Source organism: Orycteropus afer, unplaced genomic scaffold (assembly GCF_000298275.1).
Source record: "Orycteropus afer afer isolate SDZICR_OR568_19922 unplaced genomic scaffold, OryAfe1.0 scaffold00010, whole genome shotgun sequence".
NCBI classification, from domain to species: Eukaryota; Metazoa; Chordata; class Mammalia; order Tubulidentata; family Orycteropodidae; genus Orycteropus; species Orycteropus afer.
The window spans coordinates 18,866,358-18,884,702 of record NW_006921597.1 but is presented as its reverse complement, the minus strand read 5'-3'; the positions used below and the strand labels follow the sequence as shown (position 1 = coordinate 18,884,702).

At 46.8% G+C, this 18,345-nt stretch overlaps 1 protein-coding gene across 1 annotated transcript in view; it reads left to right on the top strand.

The window, feature by feature from the left end:
- The window catches only part of SLC6A17 (solute carrier family 6 member 17), a 43,927-nt gene that overhangs the window by 5,159 nt on the left and 20,423 nt on the right, over window positions 1-18,345 (top strand). The window contains exons 2-5 of the mRNA XM_007949520.2: window positions 1,540-1,697; window positions 4,171-4,297; window positions 5,788-5,969; window positions 7,643-7,753. Coding sequence (XP_007947711.1) covers window positions 1,540-1,697; window positions 4,171-4,297; window positions 5,788-5,969; window positions 7,643-7,753 — 578 coding nt within the window. The remainder of the gene's footprint in view (window positions 1-1,539; window positions 1,698-4,170; window positions 4,298-5,787; window positions 5,970-7,642; window positions 7,754-18,345) is intronic.

Sequence of the window (18,345 nt, the reverse complement as noted above, 5' to 3'; positions counted from 1 at the left end):
TCCTTATCCATGTCCCCATGCCCAAGAGAAAAGACTGAGTTAAAGACAGACAGGAGTCTAAGGATGTGGTCACTCGGACCCTCCCTCCATTGGGTACCATGATGAGACTGTTGTTGGTGACGAGTTGAATTTACATGAATTGTGTGCGTGTGTTTAATGAGTTAGATGCTATTGGATGAGGCTGAGTGGATTGCCTCCCAAGGAAGCCTTTCCTGATTAAATCCATTGGACCCTAACCCCTCCTTTACTGTATCCCTCAACATGTATGTGCTTTGTTGGTCATGTGTCTGTGTGTCTTTGTATGTGTATCTCTAGGTGTGTCTGCATGTGTATCTGCACGTGTGTGTCTGGGTCTTGTATGTGTGTCTTTGTATGTCTCATGTACCTGTGGGTATATTTGCACTGGTGCTGATTTGCTTGTATGAATCTGAGGAACCTGCTGTCCCATGATAGCGTCTAGGCCTTCTTGTAGACCTTTAATGACCAGTTGACTATTGACAGGTGCCCAGGCTTGCCTGACCCTCTGAAATAACTGGCAGATTGGGCACACATTTGGGAAGCACATGGGAGGTTGTGTTATGGGGGAGGAGCAGTGTGTCTGGGGGTCTTCTGGAGATGACTTGTAAGGCTTGCTCTGGGGTGCTGGCTGACCAGTCTGGGCATGGTGATGCTGTTTGGCAGACAGGCAGACTGTGCTGCCAGCACTGCTAATAGGACTAGGTTGTTGTTGGCACATCTCTCAGTGGGGGCACTCATCTGTGTCTGGACGTGGTTTTAATTCTTCTGCTAAATGCCCTGTCACTTGAAATTGAGATTGTGTCTGAAGCAAGGTCCAGGACAGCAAGATGAATTTATCATCTGGAATCTTTAGCGAGATCCATTCTCTCCTTTATGATCCTCCCAGCTGCGCTTTCCTGAACTGCTCATTTCTGTCCCATTCCTCCCAATTAGCTGTACATTAATGGCCAGGCTGGTCAGATCCTCTCCCTGGAAAGCTTCCAAGCTCTGCTTCCCTGGAGCTGCCCGATCTGCTGTATCAGCATCTGGTTCTGCAGAGAAGTTGTGCCAGTGTGTCTGGGACCCTGGGGGGCAAGCGAGCAGGGCCCCTCATCTGGGTCTGATGCTTGTGGGTGGGAGGGGTATAACAGGTGTCCCCATCCTGAGGTGACTGTGTCTGTCTGTGTATAACTTAACTTTGCATGTGGATTCCAGAGAGGCAGTACGATGTGTGTTGTGGTCGCCTGTCTGTCCATCTGTCTGTCTGTCTGCCTTTGAACCTAGCCTTATGAGAGGGAGGTGCTGATGGCATATGGATTCCTCCTTTTGGGTAAAGGGAATTGGGGGTGGTGAGAAGGAAGGCTGTGTGAGCCAGGTGGGTCACACAAATGAGAAAGGCCATTTGTGGAGGAGCACGAGGACTGGGACAGTTTGAGGATGTCAGATATGTAGCTGGGATATAGAATGTGGGTGCACCTCCTTTTTTGCCTCACCCTGTGCATGCTCCAGATACTCCCCAACATCCTTCCTCTTTCCCCATAGGTGCCTACCTGGTGCCCTACCTGGTGCTGCTGATCATTATTGGGATCCCCCTGTTCTTCCTGGAGCTGGCTGTGGGCCAGAGGATCCGCCGCGGCAGCATTGGTGTGTGGCACTACGTGTGCCCCCGCCTAGGGGGCATCGGCTTTTCCAGCTGCATAGTGAGTTGGGGGGCTGGGGGCTGACTAAGTGGGAGGGAAAGGGGCTGTGGCTGCTCTTGGATATCTAGAAGGAGGTCACGCTTTACAGACCAGGGCCCGGGGCTGGGACAGGTCAGGGAGGGGGACCCTCAGCTGGTATCCTGGAACCACAGTCACCTAAACTGAAAGTTGGCCATGCCTAAAACAGGACCTCTTATTTGAAATTGGTGCTAGGCCAGAAAAGCTGGGACATGTTCATGTGGGGCTACCTGAGATGCTTCAAGCAGAGTTCTCTGTGGGCCTGTGGACCATCTTAGAACCACCCTCTTTGCTTACCAGTTAATTGGTCAGCTCTCCATGTGAGGAGGCCCTTCCTCTTTCTGTGGTAAAAATGCATTTTCACTGGGTAATCGAATGGAGCAGGAAGAGGTCATTGAAGTCCTAGGCCTTAGGGTCTCCTTGCCATTTCGCTATGATAGTGAGCAGTCAGAGAGGGTTTAGACAGGAACCCTGTGGGCAACCCAGGAGGGGTGAGGCTTTGAGATGGAGGGAGACAGGGTCATCTTACTGGCTATGGGTGGGGAACTCCACCAGTGAGGCTGCAGATGAGGCCCCCTCGAAGCTCTAGGTGAAGAAATGGAGCACACCCACCCCTTTTTTTCTCCATTGTTAAAACGAGCACCCCTTAAGGGCAAAGCCTGCAAACGCTCATATTCACACCCAGAAACCTCTTGTGGAAGGAGCAAATAGTCCTCAGGCCTGGCAGCAGGGCCAGCCCAAACTGGCCTGAGGCCAAGAGCAGAAGAGGGTCTGTGTTGCTTCGTACCAGGACGTCACCTCTGCACAAGTCTATAAACAGTGCCAGTTGTCATTGCGTTGACTGCCCCCGTGGTGACTCCATGTGTGTCAGAGTAGAACTGTGCTCCATAGGGTTTTTAGTGGCTGATTTTTTGGAAATGGATCATCAGGCCTTTCTTCCAAGGAATTCCTAGGTGGACTCGAATTGCCGACCTTTTGATTAGCAGCCGAGTGTGTTAACCATTTGCACTACCCAAGTACTCTACATAGAAGAATCCAGCATACTCTCCTAAGGCTGCTGGGTGTACATGCAGGGGTGTGTGTGTGATCTTCCCCCTACACTGAAGGGGGCCAAGTAAAGGATGTGGGTCTCTCCTCTCTATGTTGTTGTTGTTAGGTGACGTCAAGTTGGCTCTGACTCATAGTGACCCTATGCACAACAGAACGAAACACTGCCCGGTCCTTTGCCACCACTTGTCTGTCAGTTTATCGTGCTCTGGTGGCTTGTGTGTTGCTGTGAGGCTGGAGGCTATGCCACTGGTTTTTCAAATATCTGCAGGGTCACTCATGGTGGACAGGTTTCAGTGGCACTTCCAGACTAAGACAGACTTGGAGGAATGGAGGGGTCATCCACTGCTCAAAGAGTTGGTCAGTGAAACAGCATAACACTGTCTCCTCTCTATAAACCAAAAACCAAACTCACTGTCATCGAGTCGATTCCGACTCATAGCAACCCCCATTGGGTTTCCGAGGTGATAAATCTTTACAGAAGTAGATTGCCCAGTCTTCCTTCCGAGGAGTGGCTGGTGGGTTTGAACTGCCAACCTTCTGGTTAGCAATCAAATGCCTTAGGCACTACACCACCAGAGCTCCTTTCTCCCCCTGATAGTCCCTACAAAGTTTGCTGTGTGAGCATCGGCCCCTGCACACAGGAGCTCAGGTCAAATGGCTGAGCAAGCAGCCTTCAGCTCTCTCAACTAATCAGCAGTCTCAGTGATGCATCATATAGGCAGGTCCCTGGAGACAGAAGGGACAGCCCCAAAGTGGGTGCAGCACATCCTGGCGCTTGAAAAGCATTGCTTTCAGAGAAATCCCTCACACCTTCAGTCAGAGTCTGTGCCCTCCTATTTTAAATAAATTCTACCAAGGTTGGTTGTTAACGTGTTTCCAAGCCTACAGCAGCTCAGAAGCAAGACATGAGAACTGATACTGTTCTAGAAGTGGCTGCTGACAGTAGCAGAAGTAGTTTTCTGAGAGAAGGAAGAACATAGGAAACCAATAAGAAGCATCCAGAAACCCTCAAAACTACAGCAGTCTGGGGCTGTTTATTGTGGGGCAAGATGCTGGCTATGTCTCCATAGCTCTGGGCCGTCTCTGGAATTATAATTCTCAGTTCTCAGGAAATGCCAGGGAAGTGCCGCAAGCATTTTGGAAGCATTTCAAACTGGAAAGGATTAGCATGGTAAAAGTTTGTTGCTTAAAGGAGAAAACTTTAATATCTGGGAATTTCTTTGTGGATTCCCTGGATACCAGATGAATGGAGCATTAAGGGGAGGCCCTCAACTGCCCACATCTCGTCTCATGTTCCTCCTTCAAGGCTGTGCAGCTGGGTTATGTGTGGTTAGGGACTGTGCTCTGGGCTTTAATGGAGGAGGTGGAGTTGCCTGCAGCCTCCCTCTCCCACCTTTGTCCTCAGGTGTGCCTCTTTGTTGGGTTGTATTACAATGTGATCATCGGGTGGAGCATCTTCTATTTCTTCAAGTCCTTCCAGTACCCGCTGCCATGGAGTGAATGTCCTGTTGTCCGGAATGGGACGGTGGCAGGCAAGTATAAGACCCCTAAGGAACCCCTGCTGGGGGTCACAGCCAGCTCTGTCCCAGGAATATGTAGGGCACGGATTTGGGATTTCATTGACTTACTGTGCCACGATGGATAAGTCACTTAACCTCTCTGAACCTTCTTTCCTCTTCCCCAGTGAGGATGACCTCTTACCAGCCTGTCTCAACAGAATTTTTATGGGGATTGAGTAGAATGATTATAGGTAAAACTCTAGAAATTGTGGCTTTGTTTAATTGTTATCAATTACACCATGTAGCTCTAACACCATCCTAACCGAGAACAACCCTACTTTGCATACCAGTCTTAAAAAGCGTGGATTATTATCCCATTTCCCAGATGGGAAAACTGAGGCCTAGAGGTGACTTTCCCATAGTCATAACACCCTTATTTTTTTGTGTATGTGTTATTTGAGTGAAAATTTACAGAGCAAATTCACTTTCCATACAGCAGTTCACATACACTGTCTCATGACATTGACTACAATTTACCACAATGCAACAGCTACCCTCTCACTTCCTCCTGATAGTTACCTCTTCCCTGTGTCCATCCCGCCATGTACTCCTGCCCCTTGAGCTGTCTCCCTGTGCATAAACAGCCCTTCTTTCTCCCATGATTGTTCTCTCCAAGGAGTGTATCTACCTAAGGTAAATGTTCAACCCATATACCTGTCTTTTGTTTGGCAGGAAGCCACAAGTGTGGGTTCAATTCCAGACCTAAAGGGCAACTAGGGACCATAGTCTCAGTGATTCCACCAGGCTCTATCAGACCAGCAAACCTGCCCCCCGTCGCCCCTATTTTTTTTTTTTCCAAATGATTTTGAGTTTTGTTCTACATTGTTCTCCCTCTTGATTCAGGATCTCCTACATAGATCCTCCTCTGAGTGGTTGACAGTGGTAGCTGGGCACCATCTAGTTCTTTTGGTCTCATAGTTGTATAGGCTGCAGATCGCATGGTGTACCAGTTGCTAGGACTCATTGTTTCCATGAATTTTTGGTTTTCTTCATTCTTTGCTCGGACAAGGAGAGACCTATCGTTGCATCTAGATAGCTGCTTGCAAGCTTTGAAGATCCTAGTCGCTATTCACCAAAGTAGGAGGTGGAACAATGTTTTGTATAGTATCATAACACCCTTTTAACCAAAGATCTGGGCTGAGAATCCAGGTCTCCTAAGCTCGGGCCTTTCCCAAACAACTTTAGGCCACTTCATCTGAACCCTTCCTGCCCTCCATGGATGGATGTGGTTGGGTGGGAATTCAGCCAGGTCAATGTGCCCTGCAGCCTTCCAGGCCCCATTAGGATCCCAGGAGTCCTCAGGTTCTGCCAGATCATGTCTAACCAATAATGAGCACAGCCTATCCCTGCCATCTACCCTCTGCCATCCTTTTACCCACTGCTGCCCTGGATGGTGATCCAGCAGAGGAAGTGGCTCCACAAGTCTTGGCCACTGAGGCCCTGTGGCCTTTGCTGCATTTCAGTGGTGGAAGCAGAGTGTGAAAAGAGCTCAGCCACCACCTACTTCTGGTACCGAGAGGCCTTGGACATCTCCAATTCCATCTCAGAGAGTGGGGGCCTCAACTGGAAGATGACTCTGTGCCTCCTTGTGGCCTGGAGCATCGTGGGCATGGCTGTCGTCAAGGGCATCCAGTCTTCGGGGAAGGTGAGTGGGGGGCACCCAGACCCAAATGGAGGGCAGCAGATAGGCCGGGAGGACAGAGGGCTAAGAGTCCTGGCTGGCCCCATGCAGGGTCCTTTGGGTGGACTCAGTCTCTGGAATGACTTGTGATGGTGTCAGGGTTGGGAGTATCATTGCCACAATATTGTTCCCCATGGACAGCCCATGAGGAGTGGACCAGGAGTAGGCCTATGGGTCCTCATTGCCTTGCCCCACAGCTGCCCATGCACTCAGGAAACTCAGACCTGCTCTGCAAACATTAAAGAAAAGGAAATCTAGAAGCAGTGGCCCAAGGACATCTGTCTAGATCCTGGCCCCCTCAAGGTTCCCAAACAAAAGCCCTAGTAAAGTCTGCTCTGAGCAATTTTGGGTAAAAACCAGCAGCTTGTCATATCTACAGTTAAAGGCTCCTTGAGCAGGTGGTTGCTGTTCGTCAGGAAGACCTTGGAGTCCTCTGAGGGCTGCTCTGTACAGTCTATGAGGGTGCAGGCCAGCCACTCCACCCTTTTCCAGCAGCTCAGTCCTCTTTTAATTAAGGGCCTCTTATTATTTGTCATGTTTCAGTATCCATCAATTGCCAAGACTGAAAAGGGTGTTTGAGATCATGTTGTCCAATCCACTTATCTTACAGATGAGGAAACTGAGGCCCAGAGAGAGAAAGCAAACTACCTATGGTCATACAGCCAGTCAGCCTCAGAGCTGGAGCTAGAATGCTGGCCATCTGTCTGAGCTTCCTGGGTCCTTTACATGACTTGAGGAGCAAGGAAGCTAAGTCAGCCAGAAAGCTAGAGTGGTCCCAGGCACTGGCCTCTCTCCTCTCTGAACGCCCAGATGGCAGCTGACACTGCATGGCACTTCTTAGGCACTGCCACATATATGAACACATGTGGTCTATAACAGTCTTATTATGAATTAGCAATCATTGTTTCCATTTTATAGCAGAGGTAATGGAGGCGCATTGAGGTTGAGTAATTAGTGCAAGGTCACATCGTTGGTAAATGGTAGATCCAGGATCAGAATTCAGATGGTCTAGCTCTAGGCACTGTCCTGTCCACACAGCTTTCCTGTTGCTTTGTTTCAGTGCAGCAACACTTTATGAGCATGTCCTTTGTGTGAGGTCTGTACCAGACACATGAGGATATAGCAATGTGCAAGAAATGCACATGGTCCCTGCTAAAAAAGAGCACACGGCGTATAATCACAAGAGGCTAGGATCTTCTGATGTTTTTTGCTTGGGACCTACCTATGTAACCTCTCAAAGTTTTTTGTCGAAGGAGTTCTAAGGACAAGGGAGATGCTTAGGGGGGTCCACTGGAGGCAGGGATAGAAAAACAGATACGAGACATAGAAAAATGAGGAGGGGAGAACAAAGGATTCCCTTGCCCCTTGGTGGCCCTGGTGTGTGAGAGGATGCCTGGTCCTGCCCCGCCAGCCCTTGAAAGGCAAAACAAGCCACTGCAGACTCCAGCTTGGCCCTGCTCCTGTCTCCACCTTGGCTCAAAGCCAGATGGGTGGTGGTTTGGCCCTATGCCTAAGAGTGCCAGGGCTCTGCCTTCTGCTGTCATCAGAGGAGGTTTGTGTGCCCCAGCTGTGATGTGGGGTGGGTGCCAGCCGCAGGAGGACCACTATACTACTGTGAGCCCTTGTCCTCTTGGCAGGTGATGTATTTCAGCTCCCTCTTCCCCTACGTGGTGCTGGCCTGCTTCCTGGTCCGGGGACTGCTGCTGCGAGGGGCCGTCGATGGCATCCTACACATGTTCACTCCCAAGGTAAGGTTCTGGGTTCCTGCATGCTGGGGGACACCAACTGCTGCACTGGGCCTGGTCAGCTCCATGCAGTTTGAGACACACTGGACACTGGTGTTCTGTGTTGAGTGCCATGTCAGGTCTCAGAGGGATGCACAGGGAAAGGGGGCCTGGGCCCTGCTCTTAAGGATCCAAGGAGAGGGACAGGGCATCAACTTGGGTGAAATCAGAAAAGGCTTCAGGGAGGAGGTGATATCTGAGATGAGTCTTAGGGAGCTGATAGGCTTTTGATGGCTGGCAATAGGCCATTGCACTCAAAGGGAACCAGATGGGCAAGAGCTTGAAGGTGGGAAAGCGTTGGGCACACTTGAGACAACAGTGGGAAGTTAGTGTGGCTGGGACAGTGTGATAGGAAAAGTGGGGGCTTCAGGGGGTAGATCCATACAGCAAGAATGGAAAGAAGATGCCTAAAAGATGAAAGCTCCCCCAGAAATTCCAGTTCATACCCAAATCAGGGAATGTGATTACTATTTTATCAAAAATAATAAGGCCTGTGGATGGTGATTTTAACCTTACCAAGCAAGCCCTTTTGCGTCTCCTCTCATTTAACCCTCTCAGTAGCCCAGGGAGGGGGATGTTCACAGTCAAAGGCTGCAGCAGAGGCACAGGTGTTGTGAAGATGAATATCTAGTTTTTCTAAAAGTGCTCTTGCTCCAACACATGGCATTGCCTCTCTGTGACCCTCCAGACCACACTGGACCCAGCTGGTATATGCCAGTCGACTGAGAAATAAGAATTTCAAGTGCAGGCTAGCATGCTCTTCAAGGTGCCTCAAGCAATGTACATGAGTCACCTCAGCTGGTCAGGCTGGAAAGTCAAACTCCAAATGCCAGCTGATCAATAAGCAACCAGCAGGGGCCAAGTGAGACTGCAGTCCCGGGCTTAGGTCAGAGCTTGGCCAGGCCAGCTCGAAACCCTCACCATTGGCCCACTGCTTGGTAGTACCATCTTGTGCATGCACTCATGGACACATGCATACACTCACACGTGAACACTTACACAGAAATTTCATACAGGATGATACAGGGAGAAGAGTACAAATCCACTGGGATTTAAAACCGCCATGCCCTCCCTTCTCCCCTGCTCTGCTGCTGTGATGTTTGGGGGGTGGCAATAGCCAGGGCACAAACCACTCCATTGTTGCCAGACAGCACATACATTGACCCTAGGCATTCTTGGATGTAACACCCGAACTTTCTACATGAACAACCACAAAGGCCTACTTGATGAAGCACTTAGTGAATTTCCTGGGGCATGAATGTGAATCCTGAGCTGTGTGATTAGCTAAGCCTGGTTTCTTTGGGGAAAAGCAGCTATGAAAAGGAAGCCAACTGTTTTTATGAATGACTTCAACTATATTTCTGGACTCATGATCAGATGAATGTGTTCTCTTGAGTTTTTCAGTTATGAACTTTATGAAGAAATTATGTGCTCTGGTGATATCCGTAAGTGTGGCTATTCACAAAATGTCTCCAGATGGGCCCATTGGTGGCGTTGAGTCAGTGGTGTGGAACTTCAGGAACAAATGGAGCCGATTTGCTGGGATCAGCTTCTGGTCCCAGCACATACAATACAGCTTCCTACTCGATACAGACCCTCTTTAAAACTTACTTTTAATTATGAAATATTTCAGGCTATAAAAATGTATGTAAGAGTATAACAAATATTCTTTAAAAATAAAATATCATAGATATTGTTGAAGTGTAGCTCTCCCTGATCTCATTCCCTTCCCACCCCAAAGATAAGCACTATTCTGAATGTGGGATTTGTTCTGCTAAGGCATTAAAAATTTGTATTACATATATAGGTGGGAGCTTAGTATCCATAAGTAATATATAGCATTTATGCTACTTTTAAACTTCATATAAATGACATCATATTATACATATCCTTCTGTGATATGCTTTTATTTTTGCTCAGTACTGGTTTTTGAGACGTATCTATATTGATATATATAGATTTAGTGCAGCTTCCTTTTTTTTTTTTTTTTTTTGGTGTATATATGTGTGTGGGTTGGTCACTCGCTTTTAGTATATTTCCCTTCACCCAAATCAACCCTATTCTCTTACCTGTCTATCTAGTCTGTTTTTTTAATGCCTGTATAGTATTCCGTTGTAGGACTAAACTAAAATTTGTTTATCCATTTTTCAGTTGATTATTTCTAAGTTATCTTTCAAAGTTATTTCTAATTTTTTCACCATTACTAATCATGCTACAGTAATCATTCTTGCACAGGTCCTCATGTGTACACACTTCTCTAGGATGTATATGTTTAAGATTGGAATTACTATATCAGAGGGTATGCATATCTTCTGTTTCACTAGATACTGGCCAAATTGCTCTCCAAAGTGGTTGTAACTATTAACAGTCCCGCCAGTTGTATATTTGAGAGTCCTAGTTGTTCCACATTTGTCAGACATAAATTTTTGCCCATCAGATGGATACACATTGGTTGACATGCACTTTGAACAATAGGGGGTTCTCCTTTCCAAAATTGTTCTTTGATGCTCAGGAAATGTAAAATGATTCTACTTTAGTATTTGCAGAGGCCAGAGTCTTCATGAGGTGAAGCTTTAAGAATCAAATCCAGAGGGCACTAGAGGAGCCAAGTCACCAAGGACCAGCATGGTACATTCCCTGACCCATCTAAGTCTTGGGACTTTCAGGTCTGAATAAAACCTGGGGGGCCTATCTTGAGACCTTGCCTCCTGAGCAGTTCTAAGGGGGCAGCTTCTCAAGGAGGGATGTGTTGAGCAGGAAGAGAAGTTCTAAAGGGCCTCAGATGCTAAACTGCTTTACCAAGGGCCCCTTCACAGCCTGTGCCACTGTTTGCTCAAGGCAGGTAAGGCCAGAGTTGATGGCTGGGGTGAGGCTTCAACTTACAAACCCCTCCAAGTCATCTACTAAAAAGGTGGATCCATTCTCAAAAATCGCCTGGAAGTCTGTACATTGCAAACTACTACTGCAGAGCTATGACTGCTTCAGCACAGGATTGGTGTAAAATGAGATCCCTTGGGAGTCATTTCAAGTGCTTGCCCTAGAATGGTGCTGTAAAGTGTGAGGATCACTGCACACAATTGCCCAGGCCATGCACTGCTCCATTCATATAGACAGCAACGTGAATGGCATTCCCAGGGATTATGCCATTTGGCAACCCTGGCAGAGTACAAGTAGATTTTTGACCAGGGCATCTCAGAACCAGCCCAGGAGAGGCTGAGGCTTTCCATGGATGATACTGAATGACCTGAAGGGTGCTACTTCCTATAAAACCTTTTAGTGTCAGAAATAATCCTGGCAACAAGACTTGAACTTTCAGTCCATGTCTCCAAGCAGACAGCTACTGGATATGGTGTGTATACTGTATATAATGTGACCAGAATAACGTGATGGCCCACTAGCACCTTTCATAGACCAGTGACTCATGTTAATGATTGGTGAACTTCTTAAAGTTCTTGAGTTGTATGTCTCCTGATTACTTTCTTCCTGTCCAGTTAAAAACCCAGGTCAGCATGGGGTGCCATGCAATTCATCATGTAATTTGCCTAACATAAAATGGTGGATTATGGTGAATTTTCTAATTACCAGAACTTTCAGAGAATGTTTATCAAAATTATAACTGTTCATCTGCAGTGTAGTAAATTACATGGTATGGCTTTTCTAGCCATAGTCTTTGCCACTCTGCCAGGCTCAAAATGAGCCCTCCTAGGGGCAGAAGGAGTTTCTTTGACTGCCGGCTGAGAGAGTGTGCTGCTGAGAGAAACACGATTGCTGAGAGAGAAACGTGAGAGAGGCACACTGCTGAAAGAGAGACGTGTTACTGGGAGAGATGGCCAGATGAGAGAGATGGCTGGCTGAGAGAGACTGAGTGCATTCCTGGCCTTGAATTACAGCCTGTTCCTTCCCTAATAAACCCCATCATCTGTGAGTTCTGTGTGGCCACTGCAGCAAATTACCAAACCCAGCAGAGAGGTGGTGGGTGCTGCGGGAGGAATGATTGGTGACAAGGTAAGAGGGTTGGAGGGTGGCAGCATGTCTGGCCTCATAAGAGCAGGCCTTGGGCTGCTGATGGTGATTTTCTCTTCCTCTTGTTTCGTTAGAGGAGATCAGAAGCTGCCTCTTTGTCCCTTTAGCGTCATGCCCTTCAGCCCAGCAATTCCACTTTTAGGTATTTATCCTACAGATGGACTCACACATAAGCATTTATCTTAAGATCAAAAGATAAGAAATAATGCAAATGATCATCATTCATTTATTCATTGATTCATATAACAATTGTTCATTGAACACCTTTTATGGACCAGGCACTGTTCTGGTCCTGGGTCCTGGGTACAGCAGTAAACCAAGCAAGCAAACATCTCAGCCCTCATGGAGCTTATATTCTATTAGAGGGAGATTGACTACATATGATAAAAGAATTGTTGAATGGTGTGGGTAAGGAGAAAAATAACAGAAAAAGAAGGTTATAGGCATTAGGGGAGAGGAGTAGCAATTTTAGAGAGTGTGGTCCAGGAAGGCCTCACTGAGAAGGTGACATTTGAATGAAGCAGAGGTGGGGGAGGGGACAGGAACTGTGGATATTTAGAGGTAGCCCATTCCATTCCAAAATGAGAGAACAAATGAAAAGGCCTTGAAATCAGATGTTTCTGGCATCTCAAAGGAGGCCAGTGTGGCTGGAACAGGGAAGGGCAGTGGTAGGATATGCCATTAGGGAGGCAATGGGGAACCAGATCATAGGGTCATATAGGCCAGGTAAGAACCTTGGCTGTTACTCTGAGTGAAATGGGAGCCATTAGAGAGTTTTGAGCAGAGAAGTGATGTGATCTGATTTCTACCTTAGAAACTGATCATTCTGGCTACCAATGAGAATTTGAGGGGGCATGGGTTAAAGCAGGGAGACCATCTAGGAGGCTTCTGCAGTTATCTAGGTGAGAAGTGACTGTGCTTTGGACCCAGGTTATGGTAGTGTGGGTGATAAGAGTGGTCAGATAGAGGATATGTTTAGGAAGTAAATAAAGTCAACAGGATTTGCTATTGGACTGGATGTGAGTTGTGAGGTAAAGAAGAGTCAAGGATGACTCCAGGGTTGTTTGCCTGAGCAACTGGAAAGATGGAGTTAACATTTACAGAGGTGGTGGAAGACGGTGGGAGGAGCAGATTTGCTGAGTAACATCGAGAGTATTATTTTGGGCATCACAGGTTTAAGAAGTCCAATATAGAGTCCAAAGGAGATGCCGAGCAAGCAGTTGGATATATGACCTCTGGAGGTCAGGGGGTGGGGTGTGAATTTGGGAACTTGAGGATAGAGAAGATTTAAAGCCATGAGACTGGTGATCACCCAGACAGTGAATGTAGGTAGACAACAGAAGAGGACTGAGCACTGGGCACTGGGGCAGGGTGTGCCAGAGAGGGGGAGAAGAGATGGGGAAAGACATCCGTCCCAGGGGGAAGGTGGAGAAGATGTTCTTAGAAGGAGGGAATGGTCAGCTGCTGAGAAGTCAGATGATGAGGCCTCAGACGTGACCAATGCACTTGGCAACCAGAAGGTTACTGGTGACCTTGACGAGTTGTTTTGGTGGTGTGCTGGAGATGAAATCTAATAGTAATAATTTTCAAGGGAAAATGCAAGTTAGACACAATGTAGTCTACAATGATGTAGACAACTTATTTTTCAGAATTTTGCTATAAAGCAGAGCAAGGAAATGAGAAATGGAATGGTAACTGGAGAGAGTGATGGGATCACAGGTGTTATTTCAGAACAGTCTGGCAGTTCCTCAAATTATTAAACATAGAATTACCATGTGACCTAGCAATTCTACTCCTAGACACATATCCAAGAAAAATGAAAGCATACATCCACACAAAAACTAGTACATGGACGTATATAACAGCATTATTCATAATAGCCGAAAATAGAAGCAATCAAATGTCCATCAACTGATGAACAAAAAAAAACATGGTATATCCATACAATAGAATATTATCAGGCATAACAAGGAATGAAGGCCTGATACATGCTACAGGGTGAACCTTACACATGGGTGAACCTTGCAAAAATTAGACTGAGTGAAAGAATCCAGTCACAAGATACTACATATTGTGTGATTTCATTTGTATGAAATGTCCAGAAGAGGCAAATCCTCAGAGACAGAAAATAGATTAGTAGTTGCTTAAGGGTGATGGGAAGTTGGGGGCTAGATGCAGAGTGACTGCTAATGGGGACAAGGTTTCTTTTTAGGGTCATAAAAATGTTCTAAAATTGATTGTAGTGATAATAGCACAACTCTGTGAATATGCTACAAACCATTGAATTATACACTTGAAAAACTAATCATGCAGAAAAGAGGAGGAAATTGATGATTTAGGAGAGGAGGAAACCAAAGTCCTTGAATCAGCAGTATTTCTATACAATTCAGTGTCCAAGAGGAGAAGTTGGTCTTAGTTAGGAGAGTAGACAGTACCTCAGAGTCTCAGGAGGGTGAGTCTATGGGCATAGGTGCTGGTAGGGGAGAAGCTGTGGTGACAGTGTCAAATTACCCAATAATCAAGGTAAGCACCAGCTTACTTGTGCTTACTTAATATTGTGTGGTGAACCGTTGTACATGTTTTCACCACATCTTTGTAAAATCTTTCATTATTGATTAATAAGCACAAGTAAGCCCTTTCTTATTGGATAATCCACCCCTGTGTCCAGAGAAGTTGTGGATATGGAAGATTTTGCTGATGATAGACTGTGAGCTTCAGGGGCCCAGTAGCAGGGTACAGACAGTTAGGGCGGGGTGGAGAAGGCTTGTGTCCAAGCACAGGACAGACCCAGCTATCTGGGGATGAAGTCCAAATGAAGGGGGATGACCCGGGAGTTGTGGACATCTAGCAGTGGGACCTGGGACATGAGAGATTAGGCCTGGGAGTCCCTTAGGCAGACTGCAGAGACAAGGTAGGGAGTTGGCAAAGGCAGGAGAGACAGCTTGCCAGGGGCAGGTGGGTTGCCAACTCAGCACTGTGAGGAAGTGTTGAGGCAGGGGCAAGAATGGTGGCACTGGGAGTGCCCTCTGGATGTCTCTGGTGTGAACTGTAGGGAAAAAGGAGAGAGGGGAATTTAGATCTAGATTTAGAGCCCCTAGGAGCTCTGGTAGCATAGTGCCTAAGGCACTTGACTGCTAACCAGAAGGCTGGTGGTTCAAACCCACCAGCCACTCCTCGGAAGGAAGGTTGGGCAATCTACTTCTTAGTGATAACTGCCTTGGAAACCCAAGGAGGGATTGCTATGAGGCAGGTCTGACTCGACAGCACATAACAACAACAATATTAGAGCCCCTGGTGGTGTAGACAGTTAAAGTGCTTTGCTACTAGCTAAAAGGTTGACTGAAAGGTCAGAGCCTTGAAAACCCTATGGAGCAGTTCTATTCTGCACACATGGGGTCACCATGAGTTAGAATCAACTTAGTGGCAACTAACAATATAACATTTCTCTGTCTCTATAGCTACCTGTCTGCCTGTCTATCCATCTATCTATCTATCTATCTATCTATCTATCTATCTATCTAATCTTCTGGCCTCTCAGTTCCTTTACCAAACTGCTGGGGATGTGTGCAGCACAACCTGAGCTGTGTGGTAGCTTTGGCCACCCACCTTCTGCTTGGCCACCCATGGGGTCTAGATGAGCAAACGGTCCTTACTTTAGGCCATACTAGTGACAGGATCAAGGGTATGCATTACCTGTTAGAAAAGAGAAGCAGGGTCTCTGCAAGTTCTAAAGGCCCGGGTGTATAGCTCAATTATGAAACTTCCTGACCCCACAATTAGAGCAAGGGCTTAGCAGAGGGGTTATGAAGGCAGCCCAGCCTTGTTACCAGAGACTGGGTGGGTGGCTCTGGAATCAGACTATCCAGTTCAGGACCTGGCTCATCACTCAGTACTTGAGTGGGCAAGTCCCTTGACCTCTCACAGCTTCAGTTTCCTTAGCTGCAGGATGGAGTACACAGTGGTACCTCCATCAAAAGGTTGTCAGGAGAGCACGTTAGACTGCTCATGGTGAGTGGAGCTCACATGATAAGCATTTACTATTATTATCTTAGTCCCTGGTGAAGGTGACACTGTTCTTGGGCAGTAGGAGCCTGGCGCTCCGGTGCCATCTGGTGTCTGGTGGCCCGTCTGGCTTTCACACTGGCTGGAATTGCAGCAGAGCTGGGGAACAAGGGTGTGAGCTCCTGTCACGCTGCATCTCCAACTTCGTTGATTCATAAGCCATCTTCATGCCCATGAGTCAAATGCCATGAAATCAGGGCTTCAAACAATTTATTCTAGTCCAACTCCTTGCTGAGAATTTGCATTTCCATCCCAGATATACTGAATCAGAATTACATTTTAACAAGATCCCCAGGTGATACTTACAGATCCCCAGGTTTGAAGTCCTGAGTGAATCACCTTATTCCCCTGTATGAGGAAGTGGCTCAGCCATTGTGCCAAGGAAATGGCAGGAAATCATTTTATTTCAGAGCAGGCACCCCAGGGAGGGCACAAGCCTTATCTTTGGTGGAGAAAGCTGGTTTCCCGTCTCTCTCCTGGTGGTCATATTTTGATGTTTGGAAGGAACACTGGGCTTCCTGAGTTCATCTGTGGACCCCATGACCAGGACTTTGTTGAGATCATACACCATCACTCCAGGAATCCCAGAGTGAGTCCCCCCCCCACACACACACACTTTTTTTTTTCTTAATTGTGATTTGGGTGAAAGTTTCCAGAGCATTTTAATTTTCCTTACAGTGGTTCACACATAGCTTTGTCTCATGACATTGACCGCAATTTCCCACAGTGCAACAGCTCTTTTCTCACTTCCTCCCTGTAGTTACCTCTTCCCAGCATGCTTCTTTCCTATGCATTTCTGCCCCCCCTCCCTATGCAAATACTGCCATTCTGTTCTCCCATGATTGATCGTTCTAAGGAGTGTATCTACCTGGTGTAAATGTTTACCATATATGCCTGAGCTCTGGTGGCATAATACCTAAGGCATCTGACTACTAACCAGAAGGCTGATGGTTCAAACCCAACCGCTTCTCCTTAAAAGGAAGATGGGGAAATGTACTTCTGTAGTGATACTGCCTTGGAAACCCAAGGGGGGGGGGGGGGGCCGCTGTGAGTCAAAATCGACTTGATGGCAAGTAAGTTTGTTTGGTTTATTGTTTGGCTAGAAGCCACAGGAGTGAGTTCACTTCTGAGCCTGAAGGGTAACTAGGAGCCATAGTCTCAAGAGTCTCACCAGGCTCTTTCAGACCAGTAAACCTGGACTTTTTTTATGACTCTGAGTTTTGTTCCACATTGTTCTCCCACTCTATCCAGGATCTTCTGCATTGATTGCTTTCTGAGTGGTTGACAGTGGTAGCCAGGCACCATCTAGTTCTTCTGGTTTCATGGTCATATAGGCTGAGGTTCATGTAGTCCACTAGTCCCTTGGACTAATTGTTTCCATGCGTCTTTGGTTTCTTCGTTCTTTGCCGCAGATCAGGAGAGACCAATTGTTGCGTCATGATGGCTGCTTACAAGCTTTTAAGACCCCAGTTGCTGCTCACCAGAGTAGGACGTAGAACAGTGTTTTTGTTTAGTTGTTGTTGTTAAGTGCCATTGAGTTGTTTCCAACTCATAGCATCCCTATGCACAGCAGAACAAAACTGCCCAATCCCATGCCAGCTCCACGATCCTTGTTATACCTGAACCCATCATTGCAGCCACTGTGTCAATCCATCTCATTGAAGGCCTTCCCTTCTTTCGTCGACACTCCACCTTACCAAGCATGATATTCTTCTCCAGGGAATGGTTCCTTCTGACAACATGACCAAAGTAGGTGAGACAAAGTCTGGCCATTCTCGCTTCCAAGGAGCATTTCAGCTGCACTCCCTCCAGGACAGATCTGTTAGTTTTTCTAGCAGTCCACGGTGCCTTCAGCATTCTTCACCAGCACCACAGCTCAAAAACATCAGCTCTTCTTTGGTCTTCCTTATTCATTGTCCAGCTCTCACATTCATATGAGGTGATTGAAAATATCATGGCTTGTGCCAGGCCCACCTTAGTCCTCAAGGAGGCAGCTTTGCTTCTCAACACTTGAAAGATGTCCTTTGCAGCTGACTTGCACAGTGCTGTACATCATCTAATGTCTTGACTGCTGTTTCCATTGGTGTTGATTGTAGAACCAGGCAATGTGAATTCCTTGACAACCTTAATCTTTTCTCCATTTATTGTGATGCTGCTTATAGGTCCAGTTGTGAGGATTTTTGTTTTCTTTATATTGGGATGTAATGCATACTGCAGACTTCATTCTTCAATCTTCATCATTTAGTGCCTCAAGTCATCCTCATTTCAACAAGCAAAGTTGTGTTGTCAGCGTATTGCAGGTTGTTAATGATTCTTCCTCCAATCCTGATGCCATGTTCTTCTTCATATAGTCCAGCTTCTCAGATTATTTGCTCAGCATATAGATTGAATAAATATGGGGAAAGGATACAACCCTGATGCACTCCCTCCTTGATTTTAAACCATGCAGTTCCCCTTGTTCCGTTTGAACA